Genomic DNA, 18,106 nt, shown 5'->3' with positions numbered 1-18,106 from the left:
CCTCTTTCAGCACCCCGTCGCTTGGTCTGGTCTTCTGTTTCCAGCGCTCCCGCCCAGTGAGCCCAGGGAAGCTCCAGCTCCACTCAGTTCAGGGCAGAGCCCTCACAGAAGCCTGGGATGTACTCTGGGCTCAGGCCCCTGGAGTCTGTGGAATCCTCAAGGGACAGCAGAGGCTGGGAGTCAGAGGTTCCCCAGGGTCACCCAGGGCATCAGGCTGAATGGCCCCAGCTGAGCCCAAACTGGAGTCCTGCTCTGGCTCTGTGCCTTGGTAGTTGCTGACCCACCCCTTCCAAGCCCCCTCCACACACACCTGTCCCCTGCCCCAGGCAGGCCCTGCCGGCATCAGCTAGTTTGCATCAAGGCTCTCCTTTTCTGGATCCAGGGAGGGGTGCCCAGCCAGGAAGGACAGGGCCCTCACTTTGACCCCCAGGCTGGCTGGCCTCTAGAATTAGACTCTTGTGGGTAGTGATGAGTAGTACGAAAGCAGCTGCTGAGCTGGGGCCTTTGGCCTGGCTTGTCCACTCCTGCCCAAGTTTCAGTGATGGGCTAAAGCCCTCCTCTGTGAAAGCATAGGAATGACACCCACCTTCTGCCTCTCACTCCGAGACCCTCATCCTGGCTGCAGAACCTGGATCTGGCCTGGCCTGGAGAGGGCAGGGTGGTGAAAACACTGGGGGGAACAGGAGCCTGTCCTCTCCTCAAAGACCTCTTGCTGAGAAGGCCGACCCCAAACCAGCCCTCCTCAGGGCCATGAGTGTGGCAAAGGCAACTCGGGGGGTGCTGGGGGAAATCACAGGCTGAGGGGTGTGTTAGGGTGCCTGGTGTTCGAACCCTGCCCCCAGCAGAGGTGGGCAGTGAGGCACACAGCAGGCTCTCATTACAGGCTGGGGGCCCTTTCCTTCCTCTCTGCAGGGGCCCCTGTCACCTGGGCTCCCTTCTCCAGGCCACTGGTCCCACCTGCGCCTGAGGCCTGCTCTGGGGAGCACAAGGGCAGTGAGGGTATGGAGTGGGTGCTTGCCTGTCATCACCTTCTTTGCTCAGCGCTGGGCTGGCACGTGGCAGATGCTCAGTGCTGGTGAAGAAACACCTCTTCAGGACTGTCAGTGCAGGTCAGTAACAGCCTGTGTCTCCTCATCTGTCCAACAGTGATGTTTTCCCAGTAGTTCAAAGGCGTCTGTGCTGAGGAAGAGCCTAGGAAGCCTTATTCCCCGATAAGGACGGAAGGACAAATGGAATTTTCTAGGCTCTCCCAGCTACTCCTCATCACACCCATTTAGATGCTCCCCAAAAGAGTAATACCACCAACAGCTAACACTGCTGCTCTTACTACTTAAAAAGGCACTGTTCTAAACACTTTACAAATGTCAACTTATCCTCACAACCACCACATGATAGGTAAACCATTATCCCCATTTTATAGATGAGGAAACTGAGGACAGAGGTTATGAACTAACATGCTCAGGGCCACACAGATCCTGCAGGATCTGAAACTGGTCCCTTCACACTTTGTAAAGGCAGGCTAAAGCCACACTTTGCTCAGACATCGTGTGTTTCCCTCCCCTCCTGCTGCGGGCCTGGCCCCAGAGCTCCAGGGAGGCACAAAGTTCTACTTTCTAAATGTTGTTCAAATCAGCATCCACAGCTGCTGACTTGGTGGGCTTGCAGTAGTTCTTGCCTAGACGGCAGCTGGGACTGAGTCTCCCCGCATCTGTCCAGCCCCACCCAACCATCTTCCAGGATAACGGCCTGCACTGTTTTCAAAAATTCAAGTCAAACTGTGCCACTCTTCAAATCTTTCAAGGGCTCCCTGTTGCCTTGGAGGTGAAAAAATAAAACTCAGTGCCCCTGTGGCCTGGCACCCTAGGACCTGTGAAGCAAATTCCACCTGAAGGGAGAAAGCAGGGCATGGCTGCAGCCCATGGGGCCAGCCTAGCCGATGCTGACTCTCCACTGAAAACAGCACACCGGGAACCTTATCCAGAAAGATATACTCTGGCAAGCCAAAATGCGTTTGCGAGATGAGAAACGGCAACTGCCTTTTAGAATGTCCCCGAATATTTGAAGTGAGACAATGTCCTCCCATCTTCCCCAACTCTCCACAGGAGATTAACATGCCCAGGAAAAGAAGGCCAACTCCTGAAACAGCACAGACCAAAATCTTGCCCTGCACCAGGAACAAAAATTCTGCCCAACCAGTTGCCTGGCATTTTGTAATCAGTATAATGAACTCCAACCCACGTTCCCCCCAAACATGTCAGGAAGGGCTGCGGAAAAAAGATGTCCCTTTAATAAAACGTTATCAACATATATCGTACACAAACTACAATGTATCATAATTACTTTTTTTTCCTCTCTTAATTCAGAACCAGACTACAAAGTAAGAAAAAACACAGAAACAGCTACAATGTTCCCAAGAATCCGCACAAGGTCTTTTTTCAGGCAGATGATATCTCACATAATATGATATACATGGATCAGAAAGGGAGGGACGAAAACAAAGACCAGCTACAGGGGAGGAGGAGGAGGAGGGGTGTAAATGTACAAAGAATTCTGGTGTCTTCAGGGCAAGACACAGAGGTTTCGATGGGGGGTGGTGAGGTGAAGGAGGCCACGAGTCACCCCTCCTGGGAGGGGACAGGCTCCACTGTCGCATTTGCCGGTTTTTGAAAATAAAAACAGGACCGGAAACAGTACATCTGTTTGGTTGCTGGCGTCCCCCCTGCCCCCCACAGCTATTCCAAAGTCTCTCTGTCCAGTTCCAAGCGCACACAGAGCAATTCTGGTCAATATCCCATTTTTGAAAAAGAAGAATCAAGAGGGGAAAAAAACAAAAGAAAACCCAAACTCCAGCCCTCCACTGCCCGCACACACGAGGACGACGATTTGAGGAATGAGAACGCGGAGGTCACAGTTTCCATGTCCCAGGTCATAGCCATCCTGTCGGGGCGGCCTCCCCCACTGCGCTCCAGGCCACCACCCCGCTGGCAGGATTCTCACTGGGAAGACGGGGGTGGGGGCTGAGGAGGGGGCTGGAGGGCGGGACGCTGGGCGGGGAGAGGTCCAGAAGAGAGAGGAAGCAGTCCTGGGAACACAGTGCATGCCACTGGGTCGCAGCACAGCTCCACTGGGGCGGGATCCTGAAAGCGGTCGGTGGTCTGGCCCCTCCGGCCACGTAACGGGGGAGGGGGTCTGGGGTCGAAGCTGTGCAGCTGCTGTCGCCACCTCGCCAGGAGACCAAGCAGAAACAAGACAGGTTCCTGCCCTTCCCTTGCCCGTCAGCACAAACCAAAAACCCCAAGTGGAAAAGGGTGACTCCTTTTTTCTTTCCCAAAAAGGCCATTTGAAAGAAACCACCGATTGTAAACTGCCCAGTTTATTATAATTATTATTATTATTTTTAGATGGCTACAAAGACAGGTGAGATCTCACACCTAGACTAGCTTTCCTGGTGGAAGGGCTTGGGTACAGACAGACAACAGGGCTTGGGTTTTTGTTTTTTGTTTTTTGTTTTTTGCTTTTTTTTGTCCTTTTTTTTTTTTTTTTTAAAGAAGAAAGCAAAGAGGTTGATTGGGGTGGGGGGGGCTTGCTAGAAGCTTCCATTTTTAAAAATTTTTCCCCAAAAAAACCCCCCTGAAAACAAATTAAAAAAATCCCAACAACGGTAAAACCCCAAACAAAAAACAACAAAAATGTGTCATGTACATAAAAGGTCCTTTGGGGAAAGGGCAAGGGGTGGGATTTTTCTGGTCATTGACTTGAAATGTATTTTTGAGTTTTGTCCTTCATGTTTTATGGAATAAAAAGTTCGGCCTTTTTATTGCATGAAACTAAAGTTGAGAAAGGTTGGGGGAGGGGAGGGGGAGGGTTGAGGGGGAGCAGGAGATGCCCCTCCCCCAGCTCCTGGGTAATGACACCTCACTTCTTCTTGCATAATTTCTGGCACCTTCCCGCCTGCAATGCCGGCTCTCTCAGCGTCTCAGAGAAGAGGAGGGGGGATCACACACTCATCGTCATGCTTGGAGAATACTGGAAGGGGAGAAGCAGAGAAGAGGGGGGGTCATGAGGGCAAGGGTGTGGGAGAGCCCTGTGGAGGTCTGACTGCACAGAGCTGGACTGGGCCTGTCTGGGGATGGCTGGGCTGAGACACCCATGATGGCACTGGGTGGGCAGGGGGCCAGCAGGCAGGACTTAGGAGCCACCTCTTGGCACCAGCCCGTGTCCCTGACTCCTCTCCCCTGGCCCCTTTCCCTCTCCAAATCACGCCTTCTTTCCAAGCAAAGCAGCAGCAGCCCCTGCCCTCCCCTCATGGGGCCACGGACTGCAGAGAACTGGGGTCTGACGAGCCGGAGCACAGACAGGGTGCCCTGGGGTGGGAGCCGGCCTGGGGTTCTCAAAAGCTGCTTAACCATGACATCGTTTCTTCAGATGACACTGTAAATAGAGGCCCAATGTGAAAAAGGAGACGGCCAGCTCCTCGGCACCGAGACCCCGGGAAGTCACTGGTTGCGTGAAACTCCTTCCCCAGGACAGGAGGAAGACAGACTGGGACAGAGACCCAGTGGGCCAGAGCCCAGGGCTCGTCCAGCCACGTCAGCTTCTTCATTGCTGGAGGCGCTGCGCCTCCATGTGGATGCTTCGGGAAGGTCAGATTCAGGTAGCAGGGGTCAGCGCCACACAGCTGGGGAGGGGGGTGGGGGAGGTGAGGGCTCTGCACTTTGTGTGGAAAAATAACCGAGGTGAAAGGCCCACGACACAGCTGCCAGGACACTGGCCCAGCAGGCAGGTCTTGGCCAGGAGACTGAAACTTAAATCAACAGTCCCCAGGCCCCAGGGGATACGGTGAGGACCCAGGGGTGAAATGAGGGTGGTGGCAGGCACACTTACATTGTCGTTCTGGAAGGAGTGGAGGAAGTTCCCTCCTAGCTCACCATCGTCTCGAGGGGTGCCTGGAGGATTGCTAATGCCACTTATGTTGTTAGGAGAATTCTGCAGGGAGAGCAGAGGAGGTAAGCCCCGCGCCCCCAGCAACCTGCCCCCCAGATGGGGGAAAGGCTTTCTGGGTGGTGCTGTCAGGGAGGAGACAAGGAATACACACTCACTTTTGGAAGTCCATCTATGTCACCTGACCCTGAAAGGAAAAAAGAATCCAGTTCAGTTTCTTGCCCACCCTTCTGTGCAGGGGCCTCCAAACCCTTCCACCCAAGCTCAAACATCTCTGCAAAGAGGATCTTCTACTTAGGCAACATCTTCCTCTTGGGATCTTCCTGTGGGGACCCGGCCTAGTGGAGCCAGGAGCCAAGGCAGAGAAGGCTTCCCGGGAGGGTCGGGCGGGGGGCAGCATGATGAGGTCAGGGCGCTGACTCACCTAACGAGCCGTTCATGTGGTGTGGCTCCATGCCACCCATGCCCCCCATCGGGCCGTCCGAGCCTGGACCCATCGGGAACTGTGGGAGAAGCACAGAGCGTGGCAGCTGAGTGGGCTCTCGGCTCGGCTGCAACCCTCGCAGGGCTCCCATGCCCAGCTGCATCCCCTGGGAGCATCCATTCTGGCGGGGCCACTCTCACACACTCAGGCATTTAATTTAACACCAGGAGGCCGGAGCTGGTGCCTCCCCTCGGCCCTAGGAATTGTGCAAGGCAGAGGCGCTCACTCCTATGCACCACGGGAGGAAACCAACCTGGAGAGAGGGACTGGCCCAAGGCCACCCAGAGACAGCTCTCAAACCAGGCCTGCTGGATCCCATCCCGGGCTCTTTCCATCCCTGGGGCAGCGTGCGGGGCTCGCCGCTGAGAACCTCACACAGACGGAGTGACCAACTGCCAGGCCAGGAAACAAAAACATTAGTGCTTTTCCTCCCCATTTTACAGATGAGGAGACTGAAGCACAGAGTGGACCATGCTTTGCCCACGATCTCCCAAGTAGGAGAGATGGAGGAGCTGGGGCTGGACCGTGGGCAGCCTGGCCCTGGAACCATCACACTAGCCTCCTCCAGGCTCTTCCTCAGAAACGTGTGGGGAGCTGGGGCGTGGGTGGCAGGACTTCTCTCGCTGGGACTGTGTGGGGGAGCTCACTAATGAGCAGAACTGACGGTGCAGACAGACCAGACACCAGACGTGTAATCTGCTCTACCCGCCTCCTCAGGTCTGTCTGGAACTAACCTCCCCATCTCAGCAAAGCAGCAACCAAAGGCCAGAGGTCACATCGCACGGCCACCAAGGGATGGCTGAGCCCAGTCTGGAGAGCCAAGGCCCAGGGATACAGACTGGATTCCAGGGTGGACAGGGGACGAAGTGGCAGAATGGAGGCCTGTGCCAGGCACTAAGGACACAGAGCTGAGTCACACCTGGGCCTCAGTCTGAAGGAGGAGCACAGCCACGGACACCCAACTTCCCCACAGGATGCTGAGATCCAAAGAGAGCTGCAGACAAAGCACTGAGGAAAGGGCAGAGAAATCAGAACAGGCTGCACGGAGGAGGAGGCAGAGCGCCTAAATAACTGAGGGATAGACTCTGGGCGGCAGAGATGGGCCACGGCCTTGCTCTCTGCAGGGGTCCTGCCTGAGCAGAAGAAAGAGGCCTCCTAGCAGGTGGCAGCACAGCGTGGCTGGAGGAGGAACCGATGTGACGAGACTGCAGGGGAGGGGCTGGGGCACCAGCCGCTTCCTCACCCCGCCGCCCACTCACACACCCTGTGGGTGCAGGATCCTTGCCTCCCCAGTGGCCTCCCAGGGCCACTCGCAGGCTTTGGGGCACATTTTGCCATCTGGCAACCAATTTCATGCTTATGAACCCAAGTGATAGGAGGATGAGGGTGACCAACTTTTTAAGGAGCCAAACCCAGACGCAGTCATACCAGACCAAAAGAATCCCAAAATGTGGTAATAAACAATTGTGCACAGGTGTTATTACTGCAACATACGTATATTTAACAAACAGGTATCTTAAATTACATATTATGTGTATTTTTGTTATTCTTTTTAACAGCTTGAGATATGATTCACATACCATACAACTGACCCATTTAACGTATGCAATTCAGTGGTTGTTAGTGTATTTAGAGTTGTGCAACCATCACCGCCATCCATTTTAGGACGTTTTCATCACCTGCATCCATTAGCAGTCACTCCCCATCCCCCACCTTGAATCCCCAGGCCCAGTCAACCATTAATTTATTCTCTGTCTCTACAGATTTAGCTGTTCTAGACACTTCATACAGAAGAATTATATGTGACCTTTGTGGCTGGCTTCTTTCACTTAGCAAAATGTCTTCAAGGTTCATCCATGTTGCTGCACGTGTCCAGTGCTTCATTCCTTCTTATGGCCAAGTAACATTCCATTGTATGTATATACCACATTTAATTACCCATTCATCAGTCAATGGGCATTTAGGTTGTTTCCACTTTTTGGCTATTATGACTGATGCTCCTGTGAACATCTGTGTACAATTATTGTGTGGACATGCTTTCATTTCTCTGGGGTAGATACCTATGAGTGGAATTGCAGGGTCACAGGGTAACTGTTGAACCTGTCGAAGAACTGCCAGACTGTTTTCCACAGCATCTGCACCACTTCGCGTTCCACGTTCCCACCAGCTATGTGTGAGGGTTCCAATGTCTTCCCATCCTCGCCCACACCGCTCCTTATCTTACCGATTCTAGCCACCCTAGTGGGTGTGAAGCGATAGCTCGTTGTAGTTTTCATTTGCTTTTCCCTAGTAACTGACGCTGAGCATCTTTTCACGTGCTCATTGGCTACTTGTACACCTTTGGAGAAATGTCCATTCAGATCCTTGGCCCATTTACTTTTAAATTTATTTTTTGGCTGCGTCGGGTCTTAGTTGCTCTTCCGTCATGGCGCGTGGGCTTCTCTCTAGTTGTGGTACGCAGGCTCTTCTCTAGTTGTGGCACGTGGGTTTCTCTCTAGTTGTGGGGCACAGGGTCCAGAGCGCGTGGGCTCTGTAGTCGCGGCATGCGGGCTCTGTAGTTGTGGTGTGTGGGCTTAGTTGCCTCGTGGCATGTGGGACCTTAGTTCCCCCACCAGGGATCAAACTGGCATCCCTGCATTGCAAGTTGGATTCTTAACCATTGGACCACCAGGGAATTCCCCTTGGGCCATTTTTAAGCTGGTTTGTTTTTTTATTATTGAGTTTTAAGAGTTCTTTACATATTCTGGATTCAAGTCCCTTACCAGACATATGACTTGCAAATATTTTCTGTGGGTTGTCCTTTTACCTTCTTGACAGTGTCCTTTGAAGCACGAGTTTTAATTTTTTTTTTTTTTTTTTTTTTTGCGGTACGCAGGCCTCTCACTGTTGTGGCCTCTCCCGTTGTGGAGCACAGGCTCCGGACGTGCAGGCTCAGCGGCCATGGCCCACGGGCCCAGCCGCTCCTCAGCATGTGGGATCCTCCCGGACCGGGGCACAAACCCGTGTCCCCTGCATCGGCAGGCGGACTCTCAACCACTGCACCACCAGGGAAGCCCCTCGAGTTTTAAATTTTAATGAAGTCTAGTGCAGCTACTTTTTTTGTCACTTGTGTTTCTGGTGTTGTAGGTAAGAAGGCTTTGCTAACCCAGGTCACAAAGATTTACTCCTTCATTTTCTTCTAAGTATTTGACAGTTTTAGCTCTGACATTTAGGCCCTAGGGTCTACACTGAGTTAATTTTTGTATATGTTGTAAGGACGCAGTCCAACTTCATTCGTCTGCACGTGGATATCCAGTTGTCCCAGCACCACTTCTTTATTCTGTATTATTTACTTTTCTGTTACTTAAATGCTATTAAAGAACAGCTGAACTAGTTAACAGGGGCAACAGTAGGACTACTTAAACAAATGACGTGTGGAAAAAACACAACACTTTTATAATATTTCTTTCTTCTGACACAGTGTATTATTTCAACTCTTTACTGGATATTTAAATGTTGTAGGCTATATTACTGTGTATTTATTGAACACACACATGTAAGATTTTTTCAAGAGAACCTAAATACAACAGGACTGATTAAACAGATACTACCTATATTTAGTTTCTAAAAACTGACATTTTTTTCTGTCCTGTATCACAATAGGATATTTTTGCTCCGCCTTTTTTTTTTTTTTTAAGATTTTAAAAAAGGTTCTACGTACAAAAAGCTAGCACTGTTTCTTTCATTGGGTAGATGTCTTGGATAATCCATTCAAGGAAGATCGTTCAGTCCTATATCCTCTGTGTACTGATGGGAACACTGGTGGCACCTCCTGAGGCCACGTTTCTGGACCAGACCATGCCAGTGTGAGAAGACATGGCCAAAGCAAGAACCTGGCCTATTTTTTGTGTGTGTGTGGTGGGGGTGGTGTCCATTAGAGCCGCTGAGGACCCGTCTTGCTTTCAGGGGTCCAACAGGGCAAATGGCGCTTGCTTTTCCACTAATACTTCCCCGAATTGCCTGCAGGCTCTCGGGCATCCTTCTTTCCTTTCACGTAGTGGCAAAACTGAATACAGAGTCAAATGGAAAATGCACTGACATGCCGCTCTGCTCTTATCAAGGCCCTGGTGTCAGTCCAACGTGGTAACACCAGACTATCCTCTCCACAAACACGTCTGCACGGACTTTCCTGGTGGCACAGTGGTTACGAATCCGCCTGCCAATGCAGGGGACACGGGTTCAATCCCTCATCCGGGAAGATCCCACATGCCGCGGAGCAACTAAGCCCGTGCGCCACAACTACCGAGCCTGCGCTCTAGAGCCTGCGAGCCACAGCTACTGAAGCCCGCGCGCCTAGAGCCCATGCTGCGCAACAAGAGGAGCCATCGCAAGAAGCCTGCGCACCACAACAAAGAGTAGCCCCGCTTGCTGCAACTAGAGAAAGCCCACGCGCAGCAACAAAGACCCAAAGCAGCCAAAAAAAAAAAAAAAAAAACAAACACATCTGCACGTGGAGTGCTTAGGATTTTGCTTACGTGCTCAGGTTTTGGGATCTGTAGGAATCGCTTCCAGCTCTCCAAAGATGTCCAACCACTTTGTATCTACAAGCAGGTTTTGGAAGATCAGCTGCTTGTCAGTCAGGCCCTTTTCATCTAGGAGCTCATCAGATGGGCTATGCCTGCCTACGATGGCCATCATTTCTAAACATTCCGAGCACACTGGATATCATTATCGATTAAACCTCTCTTTCTTAGGGAAACTGGTTTTAAAGCGCAAAGGTAATCTGAACTTGTGAGATCTAAGCTGGATTCTAAATAAGTTACAGTTTTAATAAAGAAATTGGGAAAGTCCTAACTTGCCTGCCCTTACTGGTGACACTTTGAGTCCTCAAGCAGCCTCACTTCCAAAGGTGAGCCATTACTTTGGCTGTATGAGGCTTTATCACAACCCCTCACGAATCTGAACAGCTCAAGTGCCGTCCACTCAGCCTCATCTAGGCTCCTCATGGCCTCTTTAAAGATCATCAAACAGTTCTGGAGAAGCAGCAACTACATTTCTATTTTACTGTCATCCCTTTCTGCATTCTCATCTCATCCTATTTCCAAATCAGAGAAGAGCATCACAGCAGGCTGACATTTTAACATCTTCTCTGTGGCCAGCAACAATGACAGCCATCTGTAGGCGTGTGTCCAAGGCTCTCTCCATTTCTATAAACTCAAAAATCTCACTAAGTGTTTCTGCAGGTTTTGATCAAATTGACAAGTGACCAAAACGTTTCATCATGAAAGCTGGATTATCAAAGGTAAGCAAATCTCCCCCCCTTGACAGCAGTGTCGGGGACAAGGTGTGTGGGGCATTTAACAGGTAAGAAGTTTATAGACTAAATGAAACTTGCCAAATTAACTGCACTGTCTGCCACATATGCAGATAAACGAGCTAAGTCTGGTTTGCATTTGGACATGGAGAACAACAATCTTTTATTTGTTTTCTGCAGTTTCATTAACATCTTCTTTGCAGAAATCAAGATTATGATTTGAAGCTCCAGTTTTCAAGTCAAAGTACCTAAAAGCTGGGGAGACTGTTTTGTTGCCACGGTGTGATGAACCATGTGATATAATGAAGGAAGCTCCCTGATTTTCTCGAAGATGCAAGAGAATCAGCTGCACACTCTAAAGGACCAACACACTTGTCATCAAAATTCCCCCTTCTGTTCACCCACAGGACTTAGTTGCAGCCTCTGAGTCAGGAAATGTAACCTTCTCAGTTCATGGAGCAACATGACGATGGTGTTCATTCAAGGGCCAACGGTGTTCATGCCCCGGCCAACGTGGCAGCCGCTGTTTTGCACTGAGCACTGGTGTCTCTTTGGAGGATGCACAAAACTTCTGATTGATTTAGAAGGATGTGCCTGTCTCGTCCCAGACTGTGCAGTTCTGTCTACAGTGCGCTCTCCCACCCTTTCTCCACCCACACCCCTTCTCATCTTTTCGGCACACTTGCCAGTATGTTCTGTTTGGGTTATTTGCCTCCCTGACCCAGTTGTATGTGTCCTCACACCTGTCATTAAAATTCATTCAGCCCTTTTTTTTTTGGAGGTGTCGGGGTCACGCTGGTGCTGGTGGTCTCATCGTTTTCATTTTCATTATCTGAGCTCTCAGAAAACATGATCGTGATACTCACAATGTGAAAAATGAAAACTGCACTATCTTGACACAAACAGTTAAGCTGCAAGCAGAGTCAAAGGTGGACTCCGCCAGGGCCCGGATGCAGCGCGCTTGAGTCGTACCCCTTGAATGATGCAACACGGATGATCCATCATTGAGAGCCACAGACCACAACTGCTGGCATCCATGCTCAGGAAAATACGGTGACGGCAACCATGGGAAGTGGGGAGTCTATGCCACTTTCACGTGCTCAGTCCTGTCTTTGGGGCCACTATATGGGTCTTACACTTTTCTGCCCAACCTGCATCCATTGCCAAAACCCAGGATTTTTGTGTCCTGGGAAGTCATCTCCCAGGACACAAGGGCTTTCAGTGCTAAAACCCGAAATGGCCGGCTACCCTAGGGAGAGGCAGGGGCTATGGGAGATGCTGGCTGCCCAGGAGAAGGGGAGAGATGGGTGGTGGAGCAGCAGTTGAGGAGCGAGGTTCCCACACTTCTCAGTCCCAGGACCCCGGGTAAGGTCCCTCTCAGCACCCCCAGGAGGCAGGCCAATGACCCTCACCCAGAGGCTGCTGGAGGATGAAACACGCGCAGCGGCCAGCACAGGGAAGCCCATAATCAGGATTTATACATGGGGTGATTCAGGAGGCACATCAGGAACCGAACTGGCAAAACCAAACTGTGCATCCCTAAGGGCCCGAGACAACCTTGGGGCCACAAGCCCGCCCTCTGGCTCTGTAGCCCACAAACTACTGATTTGGTCACGTGACAGCCTCCTTTCCAGACCCTGAGCTCCCGGAGGGCAAGGCCAGTGGGACTCACCTCCCCCGCCTGGCAAGGAAGGGTTGTCTGTGGGTCAGACCAGCCCTGTCCTTAGGGAGCTCCCAGCCGGGAGAGGGAGACAGGCCGCCACTGCACAGTCCAGTCCTGACATGGGCGCGGGAACACGAGAGGGAGTAGGTGAGCAGGAAGCAGGACAAGTGGAATTTGAGCGGCAACATCATCGCAGGTTGGGACTCTGAGAGGCCAAGAAGGGAGGAAGTGGCTTCTAGATGAGGGAAGGGCCTGAGCAGAGGCAGAGAGGTTACAAGATGGGGGGGGTCTGAGGGCTCCCAGAGGCACACAGCAGGCAGGCCTCCCCCCAAAGCTCCACAGCCAAGGATAGGGACCTGAGACATCGCCCAGGTGCACAGACAGTCAGCCGAGCAGGGACTGGCCCAGGCCCACCTGTAGCCTGCTGCTCTTCCCTGTCAACAGCCGGCTCGGGCCAGCAGGGGTCCCCACCGTGAGGCTGGGCGCCCCACTCTGACCAGAGGTGTGGGAATCAGCCCACCCACTTCTCTCCCACCCGCTGCCAGCTATGAAATGGGAACCAAGCTGCCCAAGAGTCAATCACTTTTCTGATGGTTTATTTTATCCATCTTTGGTAACAAATGGCTGCCATCAGCTAAGCTTGCTTTCCGCTCAGCCGACGAAGTCAGTTGGATCTGTCGCAGTACCTGATGTGTAAATTATTAGAAGCTGACTTACGTTGGACCGGCTGCCTCCAGGCGGCACCGGGTTAATCATTGTGTAGATGTTGTCACTGGAATTTGTTGAATCTGTAGAACAGTGGAAACGCACAAGTCGGGGTGATTAATTCACTTCTTAATTAAAACAAACTCATGGCACTTGAACTCATTCTTTTGTATTTTATCACCTAAAATTTCCTCTAAGTACCACCATTTTCTGGCTAATTTGTATTTAATGAAGATTCACAAAGTTTTTAATCGCAGAAAATTCAACTGTGAAAACCACTCAACCCTGAAAGGAAGGATTTCAGGGTGCCTGGATACCAATGTGGACACGGCAAAGCCGTCTCCCCCATCGCAAACCAAATCTGGTCCCCAGACACTGCCTGGCAGTGCAGGGGCGGCCAGACCACCCCCTGTGCTCTTCCCCCAACCCCGCCCGGCAGTGTTAAATCAAACTGGGAAAGAGAAACACCACAAGCTGATGGGACCACCCTGCCAAGCTGATGGGGTAGGAGGGAGAGGCAGGGATGGGGCTGGAGACGCAGTAACATATGGAGTGGTTTAATGTGACCCAGTCTGAATGTAGGTCATGCAGCTCATAAAAATGCAGCAGCAGAAAGAGGGAACAGGAGCGGGAATATCACGGTCGCCGCGAGATCCACCCCTGCCGCTGAGCAGCTTCCCTGCTACGGGGAGCTGAGGGGATGGGAAAGAGGGACTCCTCCATGTCCCCAATTAGCCAGAAAAGTCTCCTTAGGAAATCAGCTAACATGTTTATATCAGGAGCAGGCACCGTATTTCTCGGGCAGAGATCCAACTACCTCTCACTTTTTATTTTGGGGGTGGGTAAAGATAGTATGTTGAATTCCTTCTAGTTGATGGTACGCTACTCTTAGCTGGGAAAAAACACAATTGTGATACTGTGTGTGTGTGTGTGTGTGTGTGTGTGGTGTGGTGTGGTGTGGGTGTGCACACATGCCCTCTTCTGATTAAAGGGGAAAAGGGATCTTTGATACAGAGGACCAGAAGCCAATAGCTCTAGACACTCAAGAGGCATCACGCTGTAGAGTCCTTGTCCCAGGATGCCAGAACCCAAAAGCCCCTTCTCAGTCATCTAGAGAAATGACAACCAGGACAGGATTCTCTCTGACCAGCGAGAGCCGAAGGCGGTGAGACCCCTTGTTTCCGGGTCTCCTTGCTCTGCCCTGTCCTTTCACTGGAGATGAGGAGTGACCCGGCTGAGGCCACATGGCAGGTTGGGGGCACCGGGGCCTCCTGCCCACTAAATCCTTGGTGCCAAGATGCCGGGTGGGGGGCGCACTGCTCAGGAAGAGTGGCTTGCAAGCCCTGGCTCTGCACCCAGGCCCCTCCAGGACTCCCTACTCCCTCAGCGGCACCCCTCCCCCAGCCTTCTTACCTGCAGGACTAGGCATGATGGGTGTTCCTGGGGGGCCGCCACCACCAGGGGGTCCCTGGAGATGAGATAAAAACTGACATCAGAAACCCACGGTAAAAAACCCATGGTGATGACACACGTGGGGAGAGGCCACTGAGCTCCAGCCAAGTCAGCAGCCAGTGCTCACCTGGGGCCCGGGTGTTTAAGGCTTGGGGGAACTGGATTCCCCTTTTCCTTTCTTTAAACCAAGAGGTAGCTGTGGGCGTGCGTGTGTGCTCACACACATGGGGACCGGTGAAACCAGAGGCCTGTAGTGGAAGCTGACTTGCCTACTCGTCAGTCCCCCGAATGGGGGTCCCAACTCTGGGTCTTGTTTGGGGACTTCTGGGCCACCAGAAAGTACAGATACCTGAATATTGACAGCAAGTTCTAGCACAGTTTGGAATCTGTGCTCAGAATATGTTGTGAAAGGAAAGAGACAGGGCCCCCCCCCGCCCCAAGTACTCTTGTACACAGAGTCGCATGAGGTTAGACACGCAATGCCCCAAACCTGCACACACTTACCACGTAGGTGCCGGGTGATGAGGAGGAATATGGAATCTAGAAACAAGAGGGGGATGAGCCACACCTCAGAGACACCTCCTCTACCTTCCAAATCCTTTGGGGGACACAACCCCACTCCTGATGGGAAACACACTGAGCCACCTGGTTAGTGTCTCTAGGGGGGCCAGGGATGTGAGCCAAATCCAGTTCCTATGCTGAACCGATCCTGAGAGCCTTGGCAGGGAGCCTTGGGGGGGCCATAGGCGCAGGAGACCCTCCAGTTCTAGGACAGGAAAGTGAGAGCTTCCCCCACCCCCGGCCTCCTGCCCTGGACTGTCTGTGCTAAGCCCCTTCCCAGCTCCTTCCTCTGAGTGCTGGAAGCCAGCTCTGCCAAGAAAGAGGAGGTTGGCAGGAGCCTCTACATGGACAGGGCTCTGAGCCTGGCTCTCAGCTCACACCTCAGCTTCTGCAGAGCAGCGGGGAGAGCCCCTGATGGCCCCAGCATGACACTCCCAACCTTCCCCTTACAGGTGGGCTTCTCCTTGGAGGCATCAGGTGGAATCCTGCCACGTCCCACTCCCCATGACACCTCCAACCTGGGGACAGGAACCACCCTGCACCCTAGAACCCAATCCCTAGCAGATAGAGCCCCCCGCCAACCTGGGTACTCACTGAGTTAGCACTGTTAGGATTGGGCCAGGGTCTGCCAGCTCCCGGGCCCCTGAGAGAGGGAGAGAGAGATGGAGACAATGAAAAAGATGCTATAAGCACCAAGGGGGTGGTGCCAGCAGGGTCAGAACAAGAGGGCTGAAATCACTAGCAGGAAGTCCTTCATACACTCCTAGAGCTGTTCTGGGGTAATAATGTGTAGTTCTGTGGGTAGAAATCTATAGATTCCTATAAATTATGTGCAAAATTTGTGAAAATAATATTTCCTCTGCACATGCATTTTCCTAGGAAGGGAATACAGAGATTCCCATAGGGATCAACTACCGCAAAGGGGCTACACCACTGAAGCACTGAAAGAGTGATCAACCATACAGGGCTTCAAATCCTGACCCTGCCACTTAGGGCTGTGTGAGCCTGGGCAAGTTACTTCACCTCTCTGTGCCTCAGTTACCCCATCTGTCAATAGGGGATAATAATAAGCACCTCACAGGGTTATCATGAAGATTAGGTGAGCTAATCCATGTAGCAAGTTTGGAAGACTGCCTGGCACAGACAAGCACTATATGGGGGTGTATGTGGTTTCATTGCCGGTATGTTCAACATCCTCACTTTACTGATGAGAGACTGAGGTCCAGAGAGGTGCCAGTAATTACTCCCATCACAAGTCTTTCAGGGGGAGCAAAGGGTGGGGAAAGCCATGGGCTCTGAGCCGCCAGCAGGGTGGTTGGCCTTACATGTTAATCCCGGGCATGGCGGGGCCGAGGGAGTTGGGTGGTGGTCTCATGCCGCTGCCGTAATTCTGCAACGATAACCAAGCGTCAGTCTATGAGAAGGAGAAGGGGAACCGGAGAGAGAAGGAGGGGGAAAAACAAACAGAACATAAGCGAGAGGGTTAGTCTGTGAAAAGGATCTGATGAGAAAGTAATACATTCATTAAAAAAATGCAGGGTGGGAACCAACTGACAGGACCACAATGACAAGCCAGCACAGAGGAACAGTCACAGCTTTAGATGCATCTTCGGGGGCTTCAGGATGGGTCTCTCGAAAGCACACGGGCATCCAGGAAGGAGCTCATGATGCTGGTTGGCACCTGCCCTCAGGTCTCAGGCAGGAAAGGGGAAGAGACTCAGTAACAGGACCAGCTGGTGACCACCACCCACCTTAGAAATCTGGGGAGAAGAAATGGCCAGCAGGCGGGGGCAGGGCTGAGTCTGCACGTGGAAGGGGAGGCACACTCCCAAAAGGCCTGTCCCGCGGCCGGGCATCTGCAGACCCCACCCTGCCCCGGGTCTGGGCTGTCCCTCCATATCGTCACCCGATGCAGGTGTCAGCACGTGCAGCCCTCAACAGGCACAGTACTGGAGGAGCAGGAGGAAAACTCTGTCTCCCTGCTCAAGGGAATCACCGTTCCATTAAGAGAAGAGTCTACACAGAACTTGGAAACTTGCAGGAGTCCCAACTCAGCTCGGCACAACCCACCATGGCAGTGGGATGGGTCAGAGCAACCAGACCAGGCACCCAGGCCTTTCACCTGGCTCATCTCCTTCACCACTGCTCCCCGACTCCCCTCTTCCAGAGCTATTTTCTTCGCAGGAATAAATATCTTGCCTCCCCTTCTCCACTTGGCAGGCTCCTACACGCCCTCCAATACCCAGCTCAAACAGCACCACCTCTGTGAGGCCTTCCCTGCTCCATCCCGTGGGGTTAACTGCTCCATCCTAGTCACTCCCAGAGTGCCTTGTGATGTCCTCCCCCAACGGCCTGCAGCACTCTGGCTTATGATCGTGGCCACATGTCCATCTCTCCCACTGGACTCTGAACCCCTTGGAAGGCGGGAACTCTATCTTACTGATCTTCATATCCCCCGTCACTGCACACATCAGTGGCAGCACTGGCACAGACTGGGCACTGAATCATCAATGGAGTGAAGAAGTGAATGAATGGAAAGTAACATGAGGCTGGTTGTAGCTTGAGCTCCGCCTTTGTAGGAGAAAGTAGGCTGGTGGAATTTTGATGGCAAAGGAACAGCCAGCATTGGCCGTTTTTTACTGAGCACATAACACATACAGTCTCTGGTTTGGACCTTGTAACGATGCCATGAAGCTGGTATTACTCCCATTTTATAGAAGAGGAGACTGAGGGTCTGGGGGGAGGAAGATGTGCCCAAGTTCACAGTCAGCTAATGTCTCTGCTGGGGTTTAATCCTGGATCTGCGAGCCTCAGGGTCTGCTCTCTACACCACACATCTGGGAGGCGGGGAGGAGGGTGGGAGTGGGGACACAACAGGAGGCTCAAGGGCCAGAGCTGACAAACAGAGCCGCCGTCAGGCTGGTGGCAGGTTCTCCAGCCAGGGACCATCTCGGGACCACCTCCTTGGCCTCATCACCCAGAGAGGGGTTTGGAGAGAGAGTGTCCA

General features: G+C 52.3%; 1 protein-coding gene across 4 annotated transcripts in view; it reads right to left on the bottom strand.

Annotated features, from left to right (window-relative positions):
- Positions 1-2,265: 2,265 nt before the first annotated feature.
- The window catches only part of SSBP3 (single stranded DNA binding protein 3), a 165,773-nt gene continuing 149,932 nt past the window's right edge, over positions 2,266-18,106 (bottom strand). For 2 of the 4 annotated variants that reach the window (XM_081224112.1, XM_081224114.1), the window contains 10 exons: positions 16,425-16,489; positions 15,694-15,742; positions 15,043-15,078; positions 14,500-14,554; positions 13,099-13,169; positions 9,940-10,005; positions 5,366-5,444; positions 5,100-5,128; positions 4,885-4,986; positions 2,266-4,026 (listed from right to left, as the gene is read on the bottom strand). In XM_081224112.1, coding sequence (XP_081080238.1) covers positions 3,997-4,026; positions 4,885-4,986; positions 5,100-5,128; positions 5,366-5,444; positions 9,940-10,005; positions 13,099-13,169; positions 14,500-14,554; positions 15,043-15,078; positions 15,694-15,742; positions 16,425-16,489 — 582 coding nt within the window. In that variant the 3' untranslated portion in view covers positions 2,266-3,996. The remainder of the gene's footprint in view (positions 4,027-4,884; positions 4,987-5,099; positions 5,129-5,365; positions 5,445-9,939; positions 10,006-13,098; positions 13,170-14,499; positions 14,555-15,042; positions 15,079-15,693; positions 15,743-16,424; positions 16,490-18,106) is intronic. The other 2 variants (XM_081224113.1, XM_081224115.1) reach the window with 1 other exon arrangement.

Source organism: Mesoplodon bidens (assembly GCF_964165515.1).
Source record: "Mesoplodon bidens genome assembly, chromosome: 2".
NCBI lineage: Eukaryota > Metazoa > Chordata > Mammalia > Artiodactyla > Ziphiidae > Mesoplodon > Mesoplodon bidens.
Note: the sequence above shows the minus strand (reverse complement) of the source record. Positions and strands in the feature narration are given on the sequence as shown.